The sequence below is a fragment of the Schistocerca cancellata genome, chromosome 5 (assembly GCF_023864275.1).
Source record: "Schistocerca cancellata isolate TAMUIC-IGC-003103 chromosome 5, iqSchCanc2.1, whole genome shotgun sequence".
NCBI lineage: Eukaryota > Metazoa > Arthropoda > Insecta > Orthoptera > Acrididae > Schistocerca > Schistocerca cancellata.
The window spans coordinates 621,896,960-621,922,373 of record NC_064630.1 but is presented as its reverse complement, the minus strand read 5'-3'; the positions used below and the strand labels follow the sequence as shown (position 1 = coordinate 621,922,373).

General features: G+C 39.5%; 1 protein-coding gene across 1 annotated transcript in view; it reads right to left on the bottom strand.

The window, feature by feature from the left end:
• Positions 1 to 25,414, bottom strand: part of LOC126188567 (acidic amino acid decarboxylase GADL1) — a 188,544-nt gene that overhangs the window by 51,559 nt on the left and 111,571 nt on the right. The window contains exons 5-6 of the mRNA XM_049930168.1: positions 23,515 to 23,766; positions 861 to 925 (exon numbers count right to left, since the gene is read on the bottom strand). Of these exons, the coding sequence (XP_049786125.1) occupies positions 861 to 925; positions 23,515 to 23,766 (317 nt within the window). The remainder of the gene's footprint in view (positions 1 to 860; positions 926 to 23,514; positions 23,767 to 25,414) is intronic.

Here is a 25,414-nt window from a genome sequence, read left to right as displayed (position 1 = left end):
TATGCTGTGGAAAGAATGAAAGGCACTGAAATGCAGATGCTGTTTGTGATTAGTGAGTTCAATATGGACACATGTGTGGATGAAGCCGTCACAGAGGTGGGGGTGAACATCCAGCAATGTGGCATATTGGGTTAAAGAGGACCAAGTGAAGCAGATGGGAGAGCAGGTATTGAGGTTGTGGCTGCACAGCCCCCAAAACTGCTAACTATCCACCCCAACCAGTTTTCCTGTCTTCCTGTCTCCTGCCTCTCTCTCCCTCTACCTACCACACCTGATACGACCCCCCACCTCATGCAATCCACCTGTCAAACTGCAGTCATAGCATTGTATGCCCAGCCAGCACTATGTAGGGGCACAGGTGTGTGTGTGTGTGTGTGTGTGTGTGTGTGTGTGTGTGTGTGTGTGTGTGTGCTGGTACTGTAGCTTCAGAAAGAATTGATTCCGAAAACCAGCATGTTTTCTTTCTCTTTTGTGTGATCCTTGATCACTCAACGCATCTGCTATTCGGTGATTGGTCTCCTTCAATCTCAAATTATTTACTTTCCTACTATATGTATGTCTTCTAAAAGATGCATCATACATAGAATCAGCTGCCCATTTCAGAAATAAGACAAACAGCAAAAATACACCTTATTCTACTAACAAGGCCACTAAAATATTTATACCACACTACATAATGATCACATATGTTTATTTTACTCTTATTATATCTTAAGTTACCAACCTATACAAAAATTCAATAAACTTTGTATCTTTATAAAGTCTGTGATGAAATATCATTAGATACCAAGCAGCAGGTCATCAAATCTTTTGCTTCATTTTAATATTTATTAAAATGTTTTCCTTCTGAAATACTGTACCGGTCAATTCCTGTTAACCTATGTGAATACTTCTTTGAGAGGATTAAGCTTCCACCCCAGCAAGCCTGAAAATAAAATTTATGCTTTAGACTTGCAGGCCAGAACAAAAAGAAAAAAGCTGAATATATGAGACATTTATTCAACGGGTTTATGAAGCACAAAACAGTCAAAAGTAAAATTTGCACTCAACAGAAAGTACAGGTGACAGAAGTAATTCACAACCAGTAACCACTGACATTATAGGTACACAGAGTGGGGAAAATAAAAACTGGTCAAAAATATTTACAGTGAGACTGATGTCGAACTAATGATTTAATGAACATCAAAGAAGATGCTGTGAATGGCTACCATTGGCATTGATGAACCACCATTTTGCCACTAAGTTTTGCACTGCAGACTTTGATAGACATTTTGCCAAAATACTTCCAGATTTAACACTGGCCAAGCAGTTCCACATAGGTTTTCCACAATTGTGCTAACAATGAATACACGCTGTTTTATGATAAGTATCATTTTGTGTTGTGTTCAACTGATCAATAAACATGTCAACTCCCCTCACTCACTCAAATCTAATAAAAGAGCAAAGTACTCAGGACAGAGTATGCAGGAGATGTGCATGCACAGACATGTGACAGCAACCAACTGGTATATTGAAATCATATTAATAAGGGTCAGTTCTGCACCAGTCTTATAAATAGTCTTTTATGTGTGTGTTCTGCCGCTGCTTGGCGAGTAGATTTTGTATCTATCCAATTAAAGTAGTTTATAGTCAGTTGTAGATTGAGAGGAGACTATCACTCTGAATTGTATCAAGGGATAAGTTATAGTGTTCAGCCACAAAAACAAATACAAAGTGACATTCCTTTGGGCATGGGTTGTTCCCAAGTTAAGTACTTCATATTGTTCAAACTTAAATAAAGCGAGCTAATAATTTGTATGTATTGCAGTATCCACTCAACCTCCTGCGGAAGTACATCCAGTCATGCTAGAACCCACTTTAGTGCCAATGTAAATATCTCAAGTATTTTATCAGCCAGCACTACAATGGTGACAAGGATGGTTGCTAGTGTACTACAGTGTGTTGTTCCATCTATCACAATGGTGACAATGATGCATGGACATTTATTCCCAAGCACTGAATTCTGCTCTGGTCTGCCTTGTGGTTATTTCTGGTCTCCCTCAAATCACAGTGCCCAATATAATGTTACTACATTTTTGTGTATTCTATAAAGTGTTTAACAATGTCTGAGCTCCACGAGAAAGGTCTCTAAATGAAGTTGTTCAGTTTCACTTGCGGCAGATTGAACAACTGCTGCTCAATGTACAACAGATGACAACCTTACTCTCCTAAGTTTCACTAGTTTAATGGTAAAGAAGATGACTGGTTGGAATATCATGCCCAATTCAAAGCACATTTCACAGCTTACAACATTAAAGGTATGGTGTGCATAGCTTTCATTTTATTAACTATCAGAGGCAACTTGTACAGACTGAATCTTAAACTGTGCCCCAACTTCCCTCGGTCCAGAAGATATTGCTCGTAACATTATACTATACTAATTCACATCCCTATGGTGAGATTTAAATTTTTTCTTCTTAAAAAGCACCATGAACAGCCATTAAAACAGTGGATTGCTGACTTCAAAGGGCTAACAAGATATTGTAGGTTCAAGTATTCTTGTGGGGTCATTTGTTATATGATGTGTTATGTGATGCAATCATCTTAAAGGTGTCAGACATACACATTTGCACTGCTGTCCTTAAATTTGATGTGGATCAGAAAATAGTTTAATCAACTGTAGAGTTTTAAAGTATTGTGGACACAACTGAAGTTGATTTTGAGGCTCCGTCTGTTTCTCTTGTTTGTAGTGCACAAGGCTAAAGTTCATGCTAATGTTAAAGGGAATAAAAAGATGGCTCAGATTAACAGTAAGTGTACAGATAAAACTTTTCAGTCTGTGGTACATGAGGTGTGCATCAGAATAAAGTGAGGAAGTCTTGTCCTCAGTGTTTTTCAAACCATAATAGAAAAGCTTGTCCTTGTTGTGATGCAAAGTGCTTCACATGTGGTAAACAAGATCACATCCACACAGTCTGTTTACAAGACAGCCAGGGCAGGCATCAGTCTAGCACACAGCTACAGCATAACTTTTGGGAAGTGAATGTCATGTTGGCACAATCATTACAGCAGGCACCAACGAAGGCTCACTTTTCTGCATCGCAGAAACCTTTTGCTGTAGTTCACAGACAGAAGAACTAACTTGTTGTCCAGTTAATGGAGGCTCTAAAGACAATTAAATTGCAATTAGACACAGTTGCATCTGTTTCCCTCATCAATAAAAATGCCTATGAAATTGATCAGTGGCCCACAGCTACCTTCTTCTCTTTTGTTTGCTTATAACTGACACAAAATATCAGTACTTGGAACATGGAGTTTGCCAGCAACTTTGCTGTCCTTAAAAAGAATGTTTCATTTCATGCACTATCTTTTAGCAACACTGCAAACATTTTTGGTTTATACTTGTTTGATTTATCCAGCCTGTGCAAACAAGACAATGTGTTGTAAATCAGTGTTTCAGTCCCTTATACCAATGTTTCCTACTTGTGCAATAACTACAGTGAACTTTTTGAAACAGGATTAGGAAGGGCTACAGGTTTTAAGATGCACAATACAGCTAAAGACAATGTACAACCACATTTGTATTGTCCTTGGTGTGACCCCCATGCAATCTGTGAGCAGGTTGCTCAGGAGCTGCAATGATGGAAAGACAATGGGGTGATACAACCAATTTCTGCAAGTTGCTGGGCATCACCTTTAGTCATTCTCAAACAGTCCTCTGGAGATTTACTCTGTTTGATGATTTCAAAACCACAGTAAACCCACAAACTGTTGTGGATTAATATCCTTCCCCATGATAAGAGGCATTAACGGACAGATTGGGACAGGGCAGATCCTTCTCCTAGATAGATTTATGTGATGCATTCTTACAGTTACCACTGGATGAGCATTCCAAGGAATATTTTGTGATCAACACTTATCTGGATCTGTTCCAGCTCCAAACACTAATGTTCAGAAGTGTTTCCACTCATGCTGTTTCTCAGTGCTTCCTGGAACAGTTAACAGCAAAAATCCCTTAATGTAAAAAATATCTGGATGATATTGTTGTCATGGGTCATACAAGGGGGACCCAAAAGAAACCAGATTGTTGTCATAAAAAATTTATTGATGAACCTTCTTACAAAATTACTTCACTCATCTTCAAAATACTCTCCATTACATGTGATGCACTTGTCAAGTCTCTTTTCCCACTGTTGGAAGCATGTTTGGAACTCTTCAAGTTTGATATTGTCCAGTGCCCTTTGCGAAGCTGTTTCTACCGCTTCCACATCATCATAACACTCCCCTTTTAGCGTTTTTTTCATTCGTGGAAATAGGAAAAAGTCGCACGGGGCTAGGTCCGGCAAATATGGAGGGGGGGAATGACAGACCACCTCTGAGATGCCAAATAGTGTGCCACTCGTAAGGCCGTGTGTGCTGGAGCATTGTCATGATGCAGAAACCAGTCACCTGACCACCAAAGTTCCGGGTGTTTCCTCCTCACATCCTCTCGCAGACGCCTTAAAACATCCAAGTAAAAGTGTTGGTTAACAGTCTGCCCAGGGGGTACTAATTCCCAATGCACAATTCCACAAACATCAAAAAGACAATGATCATCATCTTCACATTTGACTTCACTTGCCTTGCTTTTTTTGGTCTGGGGGAGTTGAGAGTCCTCCACCGGCTTGACACTTGCTTGGTTTCTGGGTCATACCCATAACACCAAATCTCATCTGCTGTAATGACTTTGTTCAAGAAGTTTGGATCATGTGCAATCTCTGTTTTCAAGTCCTGACACACATTCATGTGGATGGTTTCTTGCTCCTGTGTGAGAAGTTGCGGAACAAATTTAGCAGCAACTTGTCTCATGTGCAAATCCTCACTCAAAATCCACTGGCATGAGTTCCATCTGATTCATGTCTCTGCTGAAATTTGGTCGATCATTTGGCGACGATCTTCATTGATCTTTTGGCGGACCTTTTCAATGTTCTCCTCATTTTGTGATGTTGAAGGGCGTCCAGAACGAGCTTGGCCTTCAACACACATCTCATCACGTTTAAAGCACCCAAACCACTCAAAAACCTGTGTGCAGCTCATAGCGTCCTTCTGGAAAGCTTCCTGAAGCATTTGGTGTGTCTCCATTGAACTTTTTTTAAGCAGGAAACAAAATTTCACACACACTATTTGTTCTTTTAAAGTTGTCATAACGACTTCGCAGAGGTAACCCGCCAACAGACAGAGATATGCAATACCACACTTGCACGTTCAGCTCTACACTGACGCCATCTGCACAGCTGCTTCATGAAGGTCTCTACTAACACCATCTAGCGTGAGAACCCTGCACTACATGTACGAGTGGCAGCACCCTCGGAGTCCGGTTTCTTTTGGGTCCCCCCTCGTATACCTGCTGAAGAGTTGGCAAATTTACAATGTTTGTTTACAGTGCATTATGTGACTAGCTTAAATGTAACAAGGAAAAGTAATTCTTCTTCCATGAAGAACTTGAATATTTATGATGTGTCATACATGCACAGCATATCCATCCTGCTTATTTGCACTTGTCTGCGACTAAATATCTGCCAGCGCCCCATAACATCAAGGAAAAGTTAGAGGAAAAATTGCGTATTATAGTAAGTTTATTGCAAATTTTTGAAAACTGCTGCTCTGCTGAATGAGCTATACCAGAAAGGCACTCCTTTTGCATGGTCTCGAGAATATCAGTATGCATTTCAGTGGTTTTAGGATGCATTGTGAAGTCATCATCATCTAATTCATTTTGATCTAGCTAAATCTGTTGTGTTACTGTGGATACATCTTATGGGATTGGTGCCATACTCTTCTATAGAACTGGTTCATCTGATCAACCCATAACATTTGCCTTGAAAGCTCTCAACAAAACACAATGCAATTATAGTCAGCTTGAAAAAGAGATTCTCACCATTATCTATGGTATTACCAAGCTCCACCAATATTTGTTCAATTCTTCCAAACCTATCCCATCATGGACAGCTCAAAAATTGCAATTTTGTGCTCTGTTATTGTCTAATTATCAATATGAGTTGTTGTACAGGTCCACTGCACAATATCTGAATGATTTCTTGTCTCCGTTACCAATAAGTACTGACACTGCTTTTGATTCATCTGAGGAATCATGTTATCAAACCAATGCTCAGGATTTTGAAATTTTTAAAATTTTCCTCTTGATTTTCAGTGTATTGCTGAAGCAAATGCTTCCAACATAGCTTTTCAGGTAGTTTTGCAATATGTGTGCCAAGGGTCGTCACATAGTTTGAAAGAAATTCCCAACCCATGTCACTACTTTTCACATCATCATGGTGTCAGGTGTTCCACTGTTGCATACAGAGAATACTGATGAATGGGTGTGTGTCGTCATTTAGTCTGGCAGTAAGTTTTGTCTTTGTTGCACCAAGATCAGTGGGGAATAGTCCCCACAAAGCAACTTGCCCAACATTATTTTACTCGGTAGGACATGGACGCCAAAATTCAGCAAATGACTTCTCATTGCACTGTTTGTACAGAGCACCAATTTGCTCCACTGTGATGCTTTTCTCAGGGACCACGTCTGTCTAGACCACGGCAACATATCACATTGACTTTATGGGTCCATGCAAAAACATGTGATGGGTGTTATTTTCCTATTGTAGTCCACTTAACATCCGCCATTGCTGCTAGTATGGTATCAGCTTTGTCTTCTATTTTTTTGTCTTGAAGATCTTCCTGAGGCCCTTGTTATGGACACAGTTTGGTTAGACAAAGATTCAGATGCAGGACAGTTCAGTTTAAAGTTATTAGTACAACACAATTTCCTATTGTAGTCCACTTAACATCCACCATTGCTGCTAGTATGGTATCAGCTTTGTCTTCTATTTTTTTGTCTGGAAGATCTTCCTGAGGCCCTTGTCATGGACACTGGAGCACAATTCACATCAGGCAATTTTCAATAGTTTTGTGCTGCCAGTGGCATAACTATGCAATTATTGTACCTTTTCACCCTCCATATAATGATGAAGCTGAATGGTTCCTTTGAACATTTCAAAAATCACATGGAGAAAGACCTTTCCTCTCACACATGGGAGCAGACCTTAAAGATTTTTCTTTTATCCTGCTGCTCCTTTCAACAGGGCAGGATGTCACTGACTGAATTATTAAATGGTTGTCATCGTTGTACCCTGATGCATATTTTGTGGTCACCATGGAAACAGTTTGGTTAGACAAAGATTCAGATGCAGGACAGTTCACTTTAAAGTTATTAGTACAACACAGTGTCCAGAGCACGGTCTTGTCACACCAGTCTTGGGTCGTTCCTCTTACATCATTCACAGTTACTCTGGGCTGCTCAGGTGTCACCAGAGCAAGGTCTGGCAGACTTATGTCTGTGACTTTGCCATAGAATTTTTGCCCACAGACTATAGCACATCACTGGGCTCCACAACAGCTGTCATCTCCATCTTTCCACCCATTGCGGTTAGTGCTTCCAGAATGGTACCAATGGAGATTGAAGTCATCCCATCACCGATGGTCTTGCAGCCCAAACCGATGTCCATGGGGGCACTGCGCCATACAGCCATCACTGTGCCACTTGAGTTCCAACCAACCACAGTGTCACTCACAAGGTGGATACTGTGCTGCAGACAGGGAGCTGTCATCAGTGTAGTTTCTTGTTCCATTCCTTGTCTTCTCATCAACATCTGTTTTAAGACCTCCCATCTCCTCACCCCCCCCCCCTCCCCCACCACAACCGCCACCCTCCAGCTCACTGTTGTCACGTGACAACACTACATGATGATGATGGGGAGGTTTGGCAGGAGTAATGTGGTATCATCCAAAGAATGACATCCCATGTCAAAGATGGTACCTCACAGTGGAACCACAAGTAAGGAAAGCCACTGCCAGATGCAATGATAAATGAGAGAAGTCAGTGTACACATGCCTCTGCTGCCAGAAGATTACTTCTGTCAGAATGCAGTGCCACTCAGCACGACTCTGCAAGCATCACTTATGACGACAGCATCCAATTTGATAACTTTAATTGTTAGCGTTGTGGCATGTGATGGGGACAAAAGCATTTAAGCTAGAGCAAGTAAGCAATGCAGGCACTTAGTTTGTATTAGAAGTCAGAACTGTGTATTCAATTTTACAGTCAGTTGTACATTGAGATGAGACTATCATTCTGAAACATATCACGTGATACGTTATAGTGTTCAGTGACAGTAACAAATACACAGTGATATTCCTTTGGACAGCAATTGTTCGAAAGTTAAGTATTTTATATTGTTCAAACTTTAATAAAGAGATCCAACATTTTGTTTGTATTGAAGTATCCACTCAACCTCCTCCAGAAGTAAATCTAGGCTTCCAAGAATCCACAACAGTGCCAATGCGCATGTGCCAATGCACATGTCTCAAGTGTTTTTTCGTCCAGCACTACAGGTTTTACATCACAACTCATGGATTATAACAGAAATATCAGAACACCCAATTATGGATACAAATGTCATAACTGTCCAGAGTTTGGCAATATTAGATGTAGCTTCCCAACATGCATAGGCGTAGTTTTAGCCTTTAAGTAAGAAAGAGAATATCAGAATGACTGGAATGAACAATTCGATAACTTTAATAGTTAGTGTTGTGACATGTGGTGGGGACAAAATCATTTAAGCTAGAGTATGTAAGCAATGCAGGCACTTAGTTTGACAATTGCTGGAAGTGGAACTTGCATTATTCTGGTCAGTGAGCTGTATGCATTTTAGACTTAGAAAAATATTAGATAGCTTCCTATACTTGGAAATTCTTGTGAAGTGACAGTGAATTGTAATGTCCCTTAACTTCATTTGTTGTGAACTTTAACTTTTTTGAATAGACAGTTCTGAAAGATTTTTCACCAATAATTGCTATGAAAGACTAAGTTTTTCAGCTACAATTGAAATTTTGGAATGTTAGTGAGGTTAACTCTGTTTGGATCTGTGCTATTTCATTTACTTAGGCAAAGTTTAACCTGAACTGAACTTATAACTTTGAATGAAGCCGTGCCTGGACTTATGAATTATAGCATTCTGATTCACTGCTGAAATTAATAGCTGCACAGATAGACTTTGACAAAAAAACTGAACATTAGTTAAATCTTACATCTGCTTTTAATGCTTCTTGTGATTTAGCAACAGCCATCCATGTCTCATAAAAATTTCTTGGTTCACTTGTCATGTCAAATACAGATAAAATTCCAAGGTTTTGATGATATCCTCCATCATTGCAGCAAGTGAACTGAGAAAAAACTTCTTAGCCAAACCAGCCATTTCACTATTAATGTTTATTTAAACTACATTGCTGATATTCAGCTGGAAGTATTACAATGGTGTGTAGTCTACTCTTGGAGTGAGACATAAACTTTCTTCATGACCATAGACTTTTTCAAACTACACATGTGATCAGAGAGTGGCATGTGTAACTGTACTTCCTTATACTATTTGTGATTACAACAGCTAAATTTAACCTAGCTGCTACTTCTTCAGCTGTATTAAATAACTACTCGATATCCTCTGCAGGTAACTTAATATTTACATGATTACATGGGTATTTTTCTGGCTGCATAGTTACCTACAAATGTAACAACTGAGGCCTTTTTACAGTAAACTACCATTTGTCTTGCAGCTTTAATGGAACATCATTACTTTCCATGTAGCTAACAGAAAATTTCAAGACCTGACTCCAGACAGTTATTTTGTATAAAAAGTATGTAATGAACTACTCTTTGTCATTTTCTTTTGAACTGGTAAGGATCTGCCATTTATTGTGTATTGTTGAAGCATTTCCACCAGAATACATAATTCCATTCTGAACCATGGAGAAGAAGGGATAATCTATGTGAAAATTATTTTTGTGTCTCTATTATGATTGTGCAAATCGCAATTCAGCTGAAACTAGTAAGTGTAAATGTAATGAGAGGTGAGTGTAAGACTTTCAAAACATTAAAAGAATCCTGTGTTGAATAAATGCTTTATTTATGTTAGGCATGTAGCCACAGCAGATAATTCAACAGGGAGTGAAAATATGCAAAAGAAAGCCAATACCCTGGTATTTAGGCCAACACAATAAGAGATAATTCTAAGAGCAGAACATGCTGAACTGAGCTACTTGATTATTTTCTCTATATTTTGGTAACATTTTATCAAATAGAAAACTCAGTCAAACATTTTTAATGCTATGTGGTGTGCCCTGTCAGCACTGGTGCCATCTATTTTCTATCTTCCTCCTTCTGTAAGGATGGAGTTCGTGATCTGCACTGCCAGATAGTATGACAAGGTCGCATGGCACCAGCGCACTAGAGGACATGGCAGTGGGTGGGATGGCAAGTTACAGCCAGGACAAAGGCTCACAGTTACAATGTGACAGCTAACTCAGGCAGACTGTGAATTGTGCAGTGTGCTCATACTGCTAATCTTTGGAATCATGTGCCCAAGCTGTCTATCAGTCCTGGTGATGTGGAGGAACAGGTCCAAGAACTGGGTGTGATGGTTGTACTTGGAGGTGTGCATTAGCTCTGGCTGAATTGATATTTTTATCCACTGGAGCACTCTATCACCCTTAAGACTTGCACATGGTGGATGCACATCATAGTGGAAAAGTAACACATGTCAGAAGTGGTATAACTTCCATGATACATGACTGGTGCAGACATGATATGACTGTGGGAGGAACTTGGCCTCTTGGTTACACACAAACAAGGGAATATATGTTTTGTCTTTTAAACCTTAGGGTCCTGTTTCAGTGTGCGCTTGTTCCAGAATGTCTAGTTCATGACATACTAAAGGTGATGATATATTTGATGGAATCATTTTAATCCACCCATGTTATTTACCTGTCATGGATCCTTGAAGGTGGTGCATTCCAAAGTGTCAGTTGTATTGCACTATTATTTTGCCAAGACTGAGTTGCAGAGCACTCAACATGATGATTTACCTAACAGAGTCATTTAAATCATTGATTTTAATTATCAGTTTTCCACTTTGAGAACTGCTACATTTCAAATGTTTTGCTAAATCCATTTCTCATGCTTAAGAGATTAATGCTGATATAAGAAATGGTATTTTTGTGCACATTAGCTGCTTCCTTGTAATGTCCATTAAGGATTAATTTTCAAGTGCACGTGTGTTTTTTCATTTACTTGTGCATTACTGAGAAAGCTTATGATTGATACATTGATGGACTCTTTGGATGTGCTGAATCAATGGTTCTTAGTTTATTGTGCTTTTATGTCAGCTCAGGTACTCATTCTGATGCATCAGTCTACTAGAGTCTAGTCTTTATGAACAAAATCTGGTATTTTATTGCTGTTTTCTTAAGATTGTCTCAACTTGGTCTATCCTAATAAATGTGTATCAAAATAGGATCCCAACTCACATTCAATCAATCACTCTGCACCTCTACATCCACCTTTCCATTACAAAATGGATAGCTGAGCATGGTTGAATGGTTGATTAAGCAACAGAGGGCAAGGAGTGGCAGCAGATATTAAGTTGTGGGTACTCATCATTTTGTATTTTCCAGAATTCCTGGCATTGTTAGGCATCCAGTTTGTCTGAGGTGAAGTGAGCTTGTTTCCAAATTGGAGTGATGGAGGCTTGAACCCATGGGTATGATAGAGAAATTGACTGAACAAGTACGTCTACCAGTGGTACGTAAAGCAGCCATACCAATGAGGCAACCTCAGCTGCTGCTTTCATTTGTGAAACGTTTGTAGAGATAGTAGAAATTACCCAGGACTCGGAGGGTTCTATGACTAGTCAGATTCAAGGTTACAGTCCCAATTCAATCATTATCTCGATATAATGAATGATGTGGTTGTTGTTGATCTGGGACAAGCCACGGAGCTATGGAATTATAGTGGGAATATTTTGGAATGGTTGTGCAGGAGTGATAGAGCCACAGATGTGCAGGATATGCATCCTGTCAATAATTTAGAGGCTCACAATGGGGACATGATGGTAGCAGTCCTGAATATTATGTTTACCATGTTGTAAAATCTGTTGCAAGATATTTTAAAGCAGTGTACTAGTATGTTGCTTGAGTCAGTGGATTCAATGGTGAAGTTTTTGTATTTTTCATTAGAATTTCAGAAAAAAGCGTTGACCATGGAATAAGTGAAACTGATGCCTTAAGATTAATTGCCATGACAGTGAAAGATAGACTATGCAATGAGATTTTGCAAGCTATACAAAATAAGGGGACATGGCAAGGGTGTAGGCACTGAAAATTAGGCTCATTCCTCCCCTAGCTTTGAGGGAAATGGTTTATTGGCAGTGCAAAAAGGAGATAGGTTGTAAAGAACCATTAGTGGAATATGTTGCCAAAGTTAAATGAAGCATATTGGCACTGGTTCTCAATCACACGGATGAACAGGTTGTAACACACTTATTAGAAAGGTTGATCCCTGAAAGTAGGCAGAGGGCGGTATTCTGTCAAGTACCTAGGATGTTTCTACAATTAGAGAATCTGATCACACAGATGCAAGCTAGGGAGTACCTTGACTAGCAAAGGAAGAAATGGAAAGGGAAGAATTTTGTGAACAAGAAAGTGAATATGCAAGGAAATACCATCCAGGTGGGTATGCAATGCGCAGGTAGTGAGGAATGATATTTTGTCATAGGGGAAAACTCAAAATTGAAATACTAGAATTGTAAGACACCAGGTCCTATGAAGATGGATTGTATGGGGAAGACATTGCAATCTGAGTTATGACAATTATTGTATCATGGACAGAATAAACTAATATGTGTGATTAGGGATATGTTGAATAATCTACTGCCTTTGTATGTATTGCTATAAAAATAATGAGCCAGGTTGTGCACTCCTGGATGTAGGAAGTACAATCTTGGCAATTGATTATGACTAGTTCACCCAACATCAAGGTAAATGTAAGTGGGAAGGATTGTCATCAGAAAAGGAGTTGTTTATTATGGCAGACAATCAAGTTTAACAGTTAAAGGGAGTTTGCTGGTTAAGGTGGCCTTGGGAGATTTTGTTGTTGTTGTGGTCTTCAGTCCTGACACTGGTTTGATGCAGCTCTCCATGCTACTCTATCCTGTGCAAGCTTCTTCATCTCCCATTACCTACTTCAGCCTACACCCTTCTGAATATGTTTAGTGTATTCATCTCTTGGTCTCCCTCTACGATTTTTACCCTCCACGCTGCCCTCCAATACTAAATTGGTGATCCCTCGATGTCTCAGAACATGTCCTACCAACCGATCCCTTCTTCTAGTCAAGTTGTGCCACAAGCTCCTCTTCTCCCCAATTCTGTTCAATACCTCCTCATTAGTTATGTGATCTACCCATCTAATCTTCAGCATTCTTCTGTAGCACCACATTTCAAAAGTTTCTATAAACTATTTATCGTCCACGTTTCACTTCCATACATGGCTACACTCCATACAAATACTTTCAGAAACGACTTCCTGACACTTAAATCTATACTCGATGTTAACAAATTTTTCTTCTTCAGAAACGCTTTCCTTGCCATTGCCAGTCTACATTTTATATCCTCTCTACTTCGACCATCATCAGTTATTTAGCTCCTCAAATAGCAAAACTCCTTTACTACTTTAAGTGTCTCATTTCCTAATCTAATTCCCTCAGCATCACTCGACTTAATTCGACTAAATTCCATTATCCTCATTTTGCTTTTGTTGATGTTCATCTTATACCCTCCTTTCAAGACACTGTCCATTCCGTTCAACTGCTCTTCCAAGTCCTTTGCTGTCCCTGACAGAATTACAATGTCATTAGCGAACTTCAAAGTTTTTATTTCTTCTCCGTGGATTTTAATACCTACTCCGAACTTTTCCTTTGTTTCCTTTATTGCTTGTGCAATATACAAATTTAATAACATCAGGGATAGGCTACAATCCTGTCTCACTCCCTTCCCAACCACTGCTTCCCTTTCATACCCCTCAACTCGTATGACTGCCATCTGCTTTCTGTACAAATTGTAAATAGTCTTTCACTCCCTGTATTTTACCCCTGCCACCTTCAGAATTTGAAAGAGAGTATTCCAATCAACATTGTCAAAAGCTTTCTCTAAGTCTACAAATGCTAGAAATGTAGGTTTGCCTTTCCTTAATCTTTCTTCTAAGATCGCCGTAAGGTCAGTATTGCCTCACGTGTTCCAACATTTCTACAGAATCCAAACTGATCTTCCCCGAGGTCAGCTTCTATCAGTTTTTCCATTCGTCTGTAAAGAATTCGTGTTAGTATTTTGCAGCTGTGACTTATTAAATTGATAGTTCGGTAATTTTCACATCTGTCAACACCTGCTTTCTTTGGGATTGGAATTATTATATTCTTCTTGAAGTCTGAGGGTATTTCACCTGTCTCATACATCTTGCTCACCGGATGGTAGAGTTTTGTCATGAATGGCTCTCCCAAGGCTGTCAGCAGTTCTAATGGAATGTTATCTACTCCGGGGGCCTTGTTTCGACTCAAGTCTTTCAGTGCTCTGTCAAACTCTTCACACAGTATCATATCTCCCATTTCATCTTCATCTATATCCTCTTCCATTTCCATAATATTGTCCTCAAGTACATTGCACTTGTATAGACCCTCTACATACTCTTTCCACCTTTCTGCTTTCCCTTCTTTGCTTAGAACTGGGTTTCCATCTGAGCTCTTAATATTCATACAAGTGGTTCTCCTTTCTCCAAAGGTCTCTTTAATTTTCCTGTAGGCAGTATCTATCTTACCCCTAGTTAGATAAGCCTCTACATCCTTACATTTGTCCTCTAGCCATGCCTGCTTAGCCATTTTGCACTTCCTGTCAATCTCATTTTAGAGACGTTTGTATTCCTTTTTGCCTGCTTCATTTACTGCATTTTTATATTTTCTCCTTTCATCAATTAAATTCAATATTTCTTCTGTTACCCAAGGGTTTCTACTAGCCCTCGTCTTTTTACCTATTTGATCATCTGCTGCCTTCACTATCGCATCCCTCAAAGCTACCCATTCTTCTTCTACTGTATTTCTTTCCCCCATTCCTGTCAATTGTTCCCTTATGCTCTCCCTGAAACTCTCTACAACCGCTGGTTCTTTCAGTTTATCCAGGTCCCATCTCCTTAAATTCCCACTTTTTTGCAGTTTCTTCAGTTTTAATCTACAGTTCATAACCACTATATTGTGATCAGAGTCCACATCTGCCCCTGGAAATGTCTTACAATTTAAAACCTGGTTCCTAAATCTCTGTCTTACCATTATATAATCTATCTGATACCTTCTAGTATCTCCAGGGTTCTTCCATGTATACAACCTTCTTTCATGATTCTTGAACCAAGTGTTAGCTATGATTAAGTTATGCTCTGTGCAAAATTCTACCAGGCGGCTTCCTCTTTCATTTCTTAGCCCCAATCCATATTCACCTACTATGTTTCCTTCTCTCCCTTTTCCCTACTCCCGAATTCCAGTCACCCATGACTATTAAATTTTCGTCTCCCTTCACTACCTGAATAATTTCTTTTATCTCATCATACATTTCATCAATTTCTTCGTCATCTGCAGAGATAGTTGGCATATAAATTGTACAACAGTAGTAGGCATGCGCTTTGGGTCTATCTTGGCCACAATAATGCGTTCACTATGCTCTTTGTAGTAGCTTACCCATACTCCTATTTTTTTAATTAATTATTAAACCACTCCTGCATTACCCCCATATGATTTTGTATTTATAACCCTGTATTCACCTGACCAGAAGTCTTGTTCCTCCTGCCACCGAACTTCACTAATTCCCACCATATCTAACTTTAACCTATCCATTTCCCTTTTTAAATTTTATGGAAAATTAATACGATGATCATTAAAAATTTGGCCACATCTTGCATACTCGGAGCTGACTTCAGTGGGAAGGTGAGATTAATTCCAGATTAGGTTGGAAGGAGCTATTATTTCAAATTTAAACTGGGAGCTCTGTTCAAGTTCTGCCATTTTAGTGAGGGTGTTGTTACAATAGTTGGAAAGGAGCAATCCCTGGAAAGGAGGATGGTTGAAGGGGAGTCGGGTACATGTAATGATCAGTCAAACCATTTCAATGTGTTTGTTAAGAGCAAAATCAAAGCTCTTTGTTCCTAATTTACAGAAGTGCTAACAAAGAAACTGCAAGTCACGCACATCCTCAAGTATGACACTGAGCTACTGGAGCAAGTGCCAGTTACAGTGACACTGTAAAGGTTATCTCTGCCTATGATGATATTAAGAGAAAAAATAAAGAAAATGTTGGATCAAGGTGTCATTTGTCCCCCTCACCCTACATGGCACCAATATTTGTAGTGACCAAATCCAATGTGGAATACTGGCCAGTAGTGGATTATAAGGAATGAAATAAAAATGTCGTGTTAAGGTCAGTACCTTTGCCAGACCTTCACTTGTGCTTTGGGCGGTTCCGAGTGGCTCAGGTTTTTACCACATTAGATCTTAACCAGGCTTACAAACAGGTACATTTAGACAAAGAATTCAAACCAGTCACTACTTTTACCACTGATATGAATTTATTTGAATTTAATAGAGTTCCTTTTGGGCATGCGATAGGGGCTACTGTCCTGTCACAATTGATGGATGTTCTATTTTCTGATGTGAAGTTCAAGTTCGTGTACCACTATTTAGATGATGGAGTGGTATACAGTAAATTTATTCAGGAGTGTCTGATACATTTGGAGGAAGTGTTTGGGCAATTACAAAAAGTGGGCCTGACGGTAAATCCTGAGAAGATGAGTTTTGCCTCTCCTTCAGTGAAATTCATGGGACATAATGTGTTGGAAGAGGGGATTTCATCAGTCCTGGCTGAGTGGAGGTTATAAATCAATTGCCTCATCCATGTATTGTTAAACAGGTTGCCAGATCATTGCGATGATTAATTTCTTCTGCATGTTCACTGAGGGGTTTGCTGAGAAAGTTTCTCCTCTGAATGAATTGTGCTGGAAGGAATGTACATTTACATGGGGTCCCTCTGAGGAGGCTGCATTCTTAGCACTTACACATGCATCACAGTCTGCACCAGTGTTAGCTCTACCGGTTTTTATTGGAGAATTTATTTTACAAACTGATGCCTCAGGACAAGGATTTGGTGCGGCTCCGTTACATAAGAAAGAAGGGGAGTGAGGAAGTACTCCATATATGAGGTAGAAGCTCTCGCTTTTGTGTTTGGGGATGGAGAAATTTAAGTACTACCTGGAACATCACAAATTTATCCTGGAAACAGACAACTGCATTCTTAGCACTTAAACATGCATTACAGTCTGCATAAGGGTTAGCTATACCAACTTTTAATGGAGAATTTATTTTACAAACTGATGCCTCGGGACAAGAATTTGGTGGGGTTCTTTTACATAAAAAAGAAGGGTGTGCAGGGCAACTGCTTATGCCTCTCAGGGGTTAAATGAGTTGGAGAGGAAGTATTCCATGCATGAGCTAGAAGCTCTTACTGTTTTGTTTGGGGATGGAGAAATTTAAGTACTACCTGGAACACCACAAATTTATCCTAGAAACAGACAATCAAGCCTTGAGTTGGGTATTAGCTAGGCCCCAAAAGACAATACAAATTGAAAGTGGGCTACCAGGATACTTACATTCAAATTTGAAGTCCACAATATCAAGAACTCTTAGAATGTGTTGGCAGATGATTTAAGCTGCATGTATGTATAAGAGGACGATTGTCCAATGGGTCATCCTCCAGAGGGTGAACAGGAACAGGCAGATAAAATTAGTTCCATCCTGACTCAGATCCCTAGTGAGATAAGAGATATTAGAGAATTTCAAGATTAGGATGGACTTCTGAGGGTCGTCAAGTAGAGGATTTAGGATGATGAGTGTGTAGACCCTTATTTAATGAAAATAAGATGCTATGTTGTAAGGTATGTGGCCTAGGACAAAGAAAGGTTGTAGCACTGAGGAACTGGTCCCACTGTTATTTAAATATTTCCTTGAATCCCCAGTGAGAGAGGGGGATGAGTCATTTGGGGGTACATAATATCTGGGACTTCTTCTTATAGTTGAAAATGGACATGGAGAGTTGCAGGAGGATATGCTATGAGTAAATCTGCTCAGAATACCAAGGTCGAGTACTTGGCTTCGAAACCTGTTGATAAGACATTTCAATGGCTGTATATAGATTTTGTCAGCCCATGTAGAGATCTAGGGATGGGAACAAGTATATTTTGGTTTGTATTGATGCCTGTACCAGATTTGTATGGCTGTTGCCTAACAAAGGGGTGACAATGCACCCAGTCACCCAGTTAAGTAGGATTTTTGGGACCTTTGGACTGAAAAAATCCATCATTAGTGATAATGTGAGCTGTTTTATTGCCAAGGTATTTAAACAACTTTATTTAGGAACTGGAGTGCAACACATGACCACAACCCAATACTATTCTAAACCTCTTATGCTGAGCACCTTAATTACAATGTCAGATCTGGCCTGATCACCTACCATCATAAGCATCAAAGCAATTGGGACAGTTCTCTGCTCTAGTTGGCCACATATTTTAATACAGTGGATTATGAGGCTCATGGATCTACACCAGCCAAGTTACTTCTGGGTTATCAGGTAGCATCTCCACAGTGCAGCTTGTGGCAATTAAGGATCTATTGCCTGAAGGGAAGAATCCTCAACATGTTGCTGTGCAAGGGAGATTGGCCAGGAGAAATATCCGGGAGGTCCACAGGAAGGAAGCCACACATCACAACCAGCAGCAGTGGCCAAATGCTTACCAAGTTGGTGATATTGTCTACATTAAGAATTTCCAGGGGGTCAGTAAATGGGTGGAAGGAATGTCTAAAAAAACTGTTGACCCGGTACAGAGGGCCATTGTGTATTAGAAGATTTCTTAGCCTAGTAATGGTACTTTTAGGAGCTCAGCACACTGGTAAGGATGTTACAGTTCTCCCCAGCCATGATTTAGAGTAGTAGTGGTGGTGGTGAAAGGGGGAGTGGGTGGTAGGAATATCTGCTGTGTCGGCACTGGTGCTGGCTATTTTCTATCTCCCTCCTTGTGTAAGAATGGAGTGTGTGGTCTGCTTCACCTGATGGTGTGATGAAGTTGCATGGTGCCACAGTGTGCCAGAGGGTAAGGTGGTGCGTGGAGCAGAGAGTGACAACCATGATGGAGGTGGACAGTTATAATGTAACAGAAAACTTAGACACACTGTGGATTGTGTGGTGTACCAGGACTGCTAGTCTCTGGAATCAAGGAACAGCTCTGAGAACTGGGTATGACAGTTGTACTTGGAGGCATGCATTAGACCTGGCTGAATTGATATTGGTTATCCACTAGGGCATTCTATTGCCCTTCAGACTTGCTGGTGGTGTATGCACATCATAGTGGCAAAGTAAGACATGTCAGAAGTTGTATAACTTCCATGACACATGACTGGTGCAGACATGTTGTGTTTTTGGGAGGAAATTGGCCTCTTGGTTACACATAGAGAATAAAGGAATATATGTTTTGTCTTTTAAACCTTAGGGTACTGATTTAGCATATGCTTGTTCTGGAAAGTCTAATTCATAAACTACTCAAGGTGATGATTTATTTGATGGAAGCATTTTAATGCACTCATGTTATTTACCTGTCATGGATTCGTGAAGGTGTTGCATTTCAAAGTGTCGGCTGTAATGTACGATTATTTCACTAAGACTGAGTTGCTGAGTGCTCAACACAACAGAGTCATTCTAATGCATTGACATTAATTATCAGTTTTCCACTTTGAGAATTGCTACATTTCAAAGGTTTTGTTAAATCCATTTCTCATGATTATGAGATTAATGCTGGTATAAGGAGTGAGTAATTTTGCACCCGTTACCTACTTCCTTGTAATGTCAATAATGATTAATTTCCAGGTGTATGGGTTTTTTTTTTTTCAATAATTTGTATGTTACTGAGGAAGCTTATGATTGATATGTTGACAGACAGTTTGGATCTGCTATATCAATGGTTCCTAGTTCATGTGTTTTTATGGCAGCTCAGGTATTTATTCTGATGAATCATCTGCTCGACTCTAGTTTGTATTTGCAAAATGTGATATTTTGTTGATGTTTTCTTAAGATTGTCTCAACTTGGTATATGTTAATACATGTATTTCAAAGTTGTATCCTCACTCACACTCGATAAACCACTCCGCACCTTTACATCCACCTTTCTGTTACAATGGATACAGAATGATTGGCTACTGCTTACATTCTGGAAGTGTAATTCCAAATACCTGCAAAAAGAGACATTTAAAAGTTAAAAAAAGATATATGGAGCTTTCAGAATCTTCCTCATGGAGGAATGAGGAATAAGTTGGGGAAGGTGAGAAAGGAGAGGCAAATCACTCAGACCTCAGGTTGAGATGGACCCACCAGTTGTGAATGCAAAAAGAGAAAATATGAAGAGGGAGACATCAGAGGGAATAGGAAGGAAAAGATAGCTACCTAGACAGAGATAGTTATCTGGTATTATCCTTGACCTATTACTCTCCTTGATGTCTCACCCTTCATCTTTGTCTGTCCTTGTCCTTATAATAGATGGGTCCTCTCATCCTTGGAGATGAGAGAATTGCTGCTCCTTTCTACCATTTCTTTATCTTTCCCTCTTATTTTCCCAGGTAAGGAACTAATAGTTTCAAAAACTAGGATATTTTATTGTACTTTTATATATACTGTCTGATAAAAAAGAATGAAGCACCCAGAAGTGAAGGAGGAAATGAAATAAAATTTCATGGACTGAGAGGTGATGTGGCATTGTATCAGCGATTACAAAACTGAGTCAATTTTACAGAGAACTTGGCAATATGAGCTCACTTATCAATATGATATTGTGCCCATTCTTGGTTGCATGCATGCACTGATGCACCGACTCAGTTGTAAAATGTATAACCACACCACTGTATCCCCTCCTGAAGTAAACTGACTCACAACTGATATAACTGGTCCTTAATGTACTAGATACGGGCTGTGGCATGGAGTTGACATACAAGCTGATCTCGCACATTTGCTATTGGGGACAGGTCTGGGGATTTTGCTGGCCAAGGGAGTACCTCAACAACACACAGGCACTTCATAGAGACACTTGCCATGTGTGGAGGAGCATTTTCCTGTCAAAAAATGACTCTACGATACCGTCACATGAGGAGAAATACTTGAGGTCAGACCTGATGCTCTCCACCACATTGTGTCAGAATTAACAATGCTGTGCCTTTTCAGAGCATTGAAATAATTAGACCTCTCACCAAAATGGCCATACTCATCGACAATGATTATCCTGGGCACTGCTGAACTGCAGTTCATCACTGAACATTATACAGGGCTACTATAAATGATTCATTTATTTTCAAAGTTCCATATTTTCCAAAGTATTACATATGCAAGTATGACTGATGCATGAATAGAACCACAAACTCACTGAGTTTGCATTGTGCCCACCAGTGCAGTGCCTTGACAAAATGGTGACAAAGCAAGAGAAGAGTTTTTGGTGTTGGAATACGTGAATGTTTATCTGTTACAGTATTGCAGCATGCATTCAGAAGTAATTATGGAAAAGAACCACCACATAAAGAGAGTTTTGTGTGTTGGCCTTGACAATTTAGGGACACATTGTCTCTGTAAAAATAAAAGTACTAGTCAACCAAGTGTGCCAGATGCCACTGTGGGGTGGGTGACAAAAAGTTTCGTATGTAGTCCAAAAAAATCAACAGTCCACATACACCAAAAACTTGGAATACCACAGCAAAATGTGTGGAAGATTATGTATTTCAAACCATACCATCCACAGCTTGTGGGATAATTCAAAGTAGAAGATTATGGCCAGTGCCTTCAATTTTGTATCACTATGTATGAACCACTAGAGGATGACAATTTCATCTCCAAGCAAGATGACACTTCAACAATGAAGCAACCTTTCATTTATCTGGAAAGGTTAGTCACACAATGTGCAAGTGTGGGGCACTGAAAATCCTTATGAAATTGTGGTGCATGAATGAGATTTGCCAAAGGTTAATATTTTTTGTGCAGTGTCACAAAGAAGGCTGTATGGGCCATTTTTCTTCTGTGAGAAGACTGTGATGGGTAGCTCTTACCTTAATATGTTGCAGCTGTGGTTGTTTCCACAACTGACTGCTGATTCTGAGAATTTCATCTTCCAACAAAACAAGGCACCCCCTCAATGGAGCATCAATGTTCATTGCTACCTACTAACTTCCACATCACTGGATTCCGCATATTGACCCCCTCCCCAAGTCACCTGACCTTGGCTACCGCTTGGCTGTGTGTCATGTGAAAAAAGGAGCATTCATAGAACATTTATAGAGTGCAAAATCCAGACTTCATGAGTGTAATACTTAGGAAAATATAGATCTTTGAAAATGAATTAATCATTTACAGTAACCCTGTATAATGACATTCATCAATAATCCATGCTATCTGGTCATGGCATCACTCCAAATGCAGCTGTTTGTATTTTGATGTTAACAGTAGCCCACACACAGGACAGTAATTCCCTAATTCAGATGCTGCTAATTTCTGACCAATGGTATGGGATGATCAGAGTGTTGAGGGAGTCCATTATTTGTTTGCAGATGGCAGGAGCAGAAGTGTAGGGGCTAAATTGTGTTTGGTGCACAATATGTTGAACCTCCCTTGTGGTGGTCAGATGTGATCAACCGGAACCTGGACAATGGGTATGCCTGCCCTCAAAAGTCCCATACAGCCTAACATTGGGCCACTGCCACAACCAAATACTCCATAATTCTGGATATTGCACAATTTGATCAGCTGGTCAAATGGAAACCTACAAGAGGCCCTTTCAAACTCTGACAGGTGCTGATAACACTGTGTCACATGAGTGTGCAGCATGTCCAAGTCCTTCATACTGATACCTCAACATCTGAACCTATTCGTGTCCTACCAGGTTTGGTAACAACACTAAACAGGAACAACACTAACAAATTCAAATGGTTCAAATGGCTCTGAGCACTATGGGACTTAACTTCTGATGTCATCAGTCCCCTAGAACTTAGAACTACTTAAACCTAACTAACATAAGGACATCACAAACATCCATGCCCGAGGCAGGATTCGAACCTGCGACCGTAGCGGTTGCGCGTTTCCGGACTTTAGCGCCCAGAACCGCTCGGCCACTAACAAATTCTGGTGGCTGTTCTTACTGTTACAGGGAATTGTAAATCTAATCATTTGCATTCCTCCTGATGGTGTGTTCATGTGCAAAGTTACATTGGCATCCAACCCATGTCTTTTGGATCCTTTACTTTTGTGGTCAGGCAGTGTACATCTATTGGCAAAACTAAGAATTTCACCTCCTGAAGGTAAGCAGTGGCCAATCATTCTGTCTTGTAATTAAATTACTTGGCACAATGTTTAAAGTTAATGTGATAAAAGCATTAACAAAACATTAATAACTTTTACTATACAAAGAGAATTACATCTAGAATACGAGTTGTTTATCATTCTCTGATAATTTTCTAAATATACAGTTTTTAATTGAACTAAAAATATCAGGTTGTCACTTACATCTACATGCAACCACAATTTGTGTTCCCTGCATAAATTCGCTAATTGATCTATTGGATCAAATGCACCAAGAACTGTAGTCCCTGCAGTAGCACAAACAAAAAATGGGCGTTTTCCATCTGATACTGCTTGCAGAATTCTGAGCTCTAGTTCATCTACCATCATCCTGCCCATCTCATCAGTCTTTACTGAAATTAGATTGTCAGTACCAATACCCAACCAATGTGCAGCCTTCGAGAATGAGTAATGAGCCTGAAACACATGCAGAAAACAAGATATTAATTTAGGATATATTTATAAGTCTTATGGAAAAGATATTACATTAACACACACGCATTCGTGCGCGCGCGCGCGCGCACACACACACACACACACACACACACACACACACACACACACACACACGCACAGAGAGAGAGAGAGAGAGAGAGAGAGAGAGAGAGAGAGAGAGAGAGAGAGAGAGAGAGAGACCATTCTTCTTTGTGCAAGTATGCAATACATGCTTTCAACTTTGCAACATTAACTGCAACAAACACCAACTTAAAAATATATACTGTTGAGTAAATGACACCATAAAGAAACTACCACACATACAATGTCTTACATACAGCTTTTGCCAACTTGCTTCTATATACTTCTGTGTGAAAACTGCTATGTACACCTAGAAGTGCAGTGGATGTTGCAGTGTAGCCATGCAATGTTATTTTTTACAAGTGACAGTACTTAAGCCATTGTGACAAGATTAGATTAGATTAATTACAGTATGCATGGAGGCATTTAAATAATCATTCTCCCCACACTCCATACATGAAAGGAATGGGAGAAACCCTAATAATTGGTACAATGGGTCATATCCTTTGCCAAGCACTTCAGAGTGGTTTGCAGAAGAAGGATGTAGATGTAGGTTAATTTCATAGTAGCAGCAATATCTCAATGTCCAAAGCTTGAAAATAAAGAAATAATACTCAGAAAGCTACAAATGGCAAACAGTGAATTCTCAGACTGCAAGTGAGTTTCATGATTCCACTATGTCTTGTCCAAATAGAGTATTTATAATGAGATGCAAACTAAGTATAAATGATAGATTTTCACATGGTAGAAATGTTGGGCTGTGACTACCTGATTTCTCTTTGCAGCAAATTAGACATTTGGATGCATTATCAGTACGGTAATTGGGATGTGGAGTCATTGATCAGATGATGGCCACCACATTAATATCACAGTGCTGTAACTAATAGGTAATTCTAAAAACAAGGATAAGTACTTCTAGAGCATGAATATTGCAAATGGCTTGGTGACATCCAACTATGATGTTGCAGTGTTGTTGTGTAGTTATAGTTCATGAATTGCCCAACAGCCATGTTTCTCACCGTCTTCTCCGAGAAGCCTTTTCTTTCACATATTGTAGAAACTAGTCTGACTTTCGACATTGTCAACTGCAATGGAGCAATAAATATGAATAGTGAAGTGATGTGTTGTGAAGTATTCCTTTAGCTGTCAAACTGAACACTTGTATATTTAACAACCTTTTAGTGAGAGATACTTAATAACTGACATACAGGCCCAATGCACAGTTTGGAAATACTTTCGTAATCCTTCTTGGTAAACATCTATGGACATCTTATTGCACTCTGATAAGCCAGAACAGTACTGACTAAGACTGGATCCTTTCGGCACTAGAGTCACAGTATAATATTCCATTGTGATAATATCCTGCCAAATGTTGTTGGGCATGCCAAAAGTTTATTTATTTACTAGCTTAGCACCTGCTGCTTCACTCATGTAGACTATATGACCTGCAGAGATCTTTTTTGCTTGTTTTTATTCAAGCAAATTTTGTTCACAAAGTGCAACACCTTCTATGTTTTCCAAGCTAATTAAATCCATATAAGCATGGTCT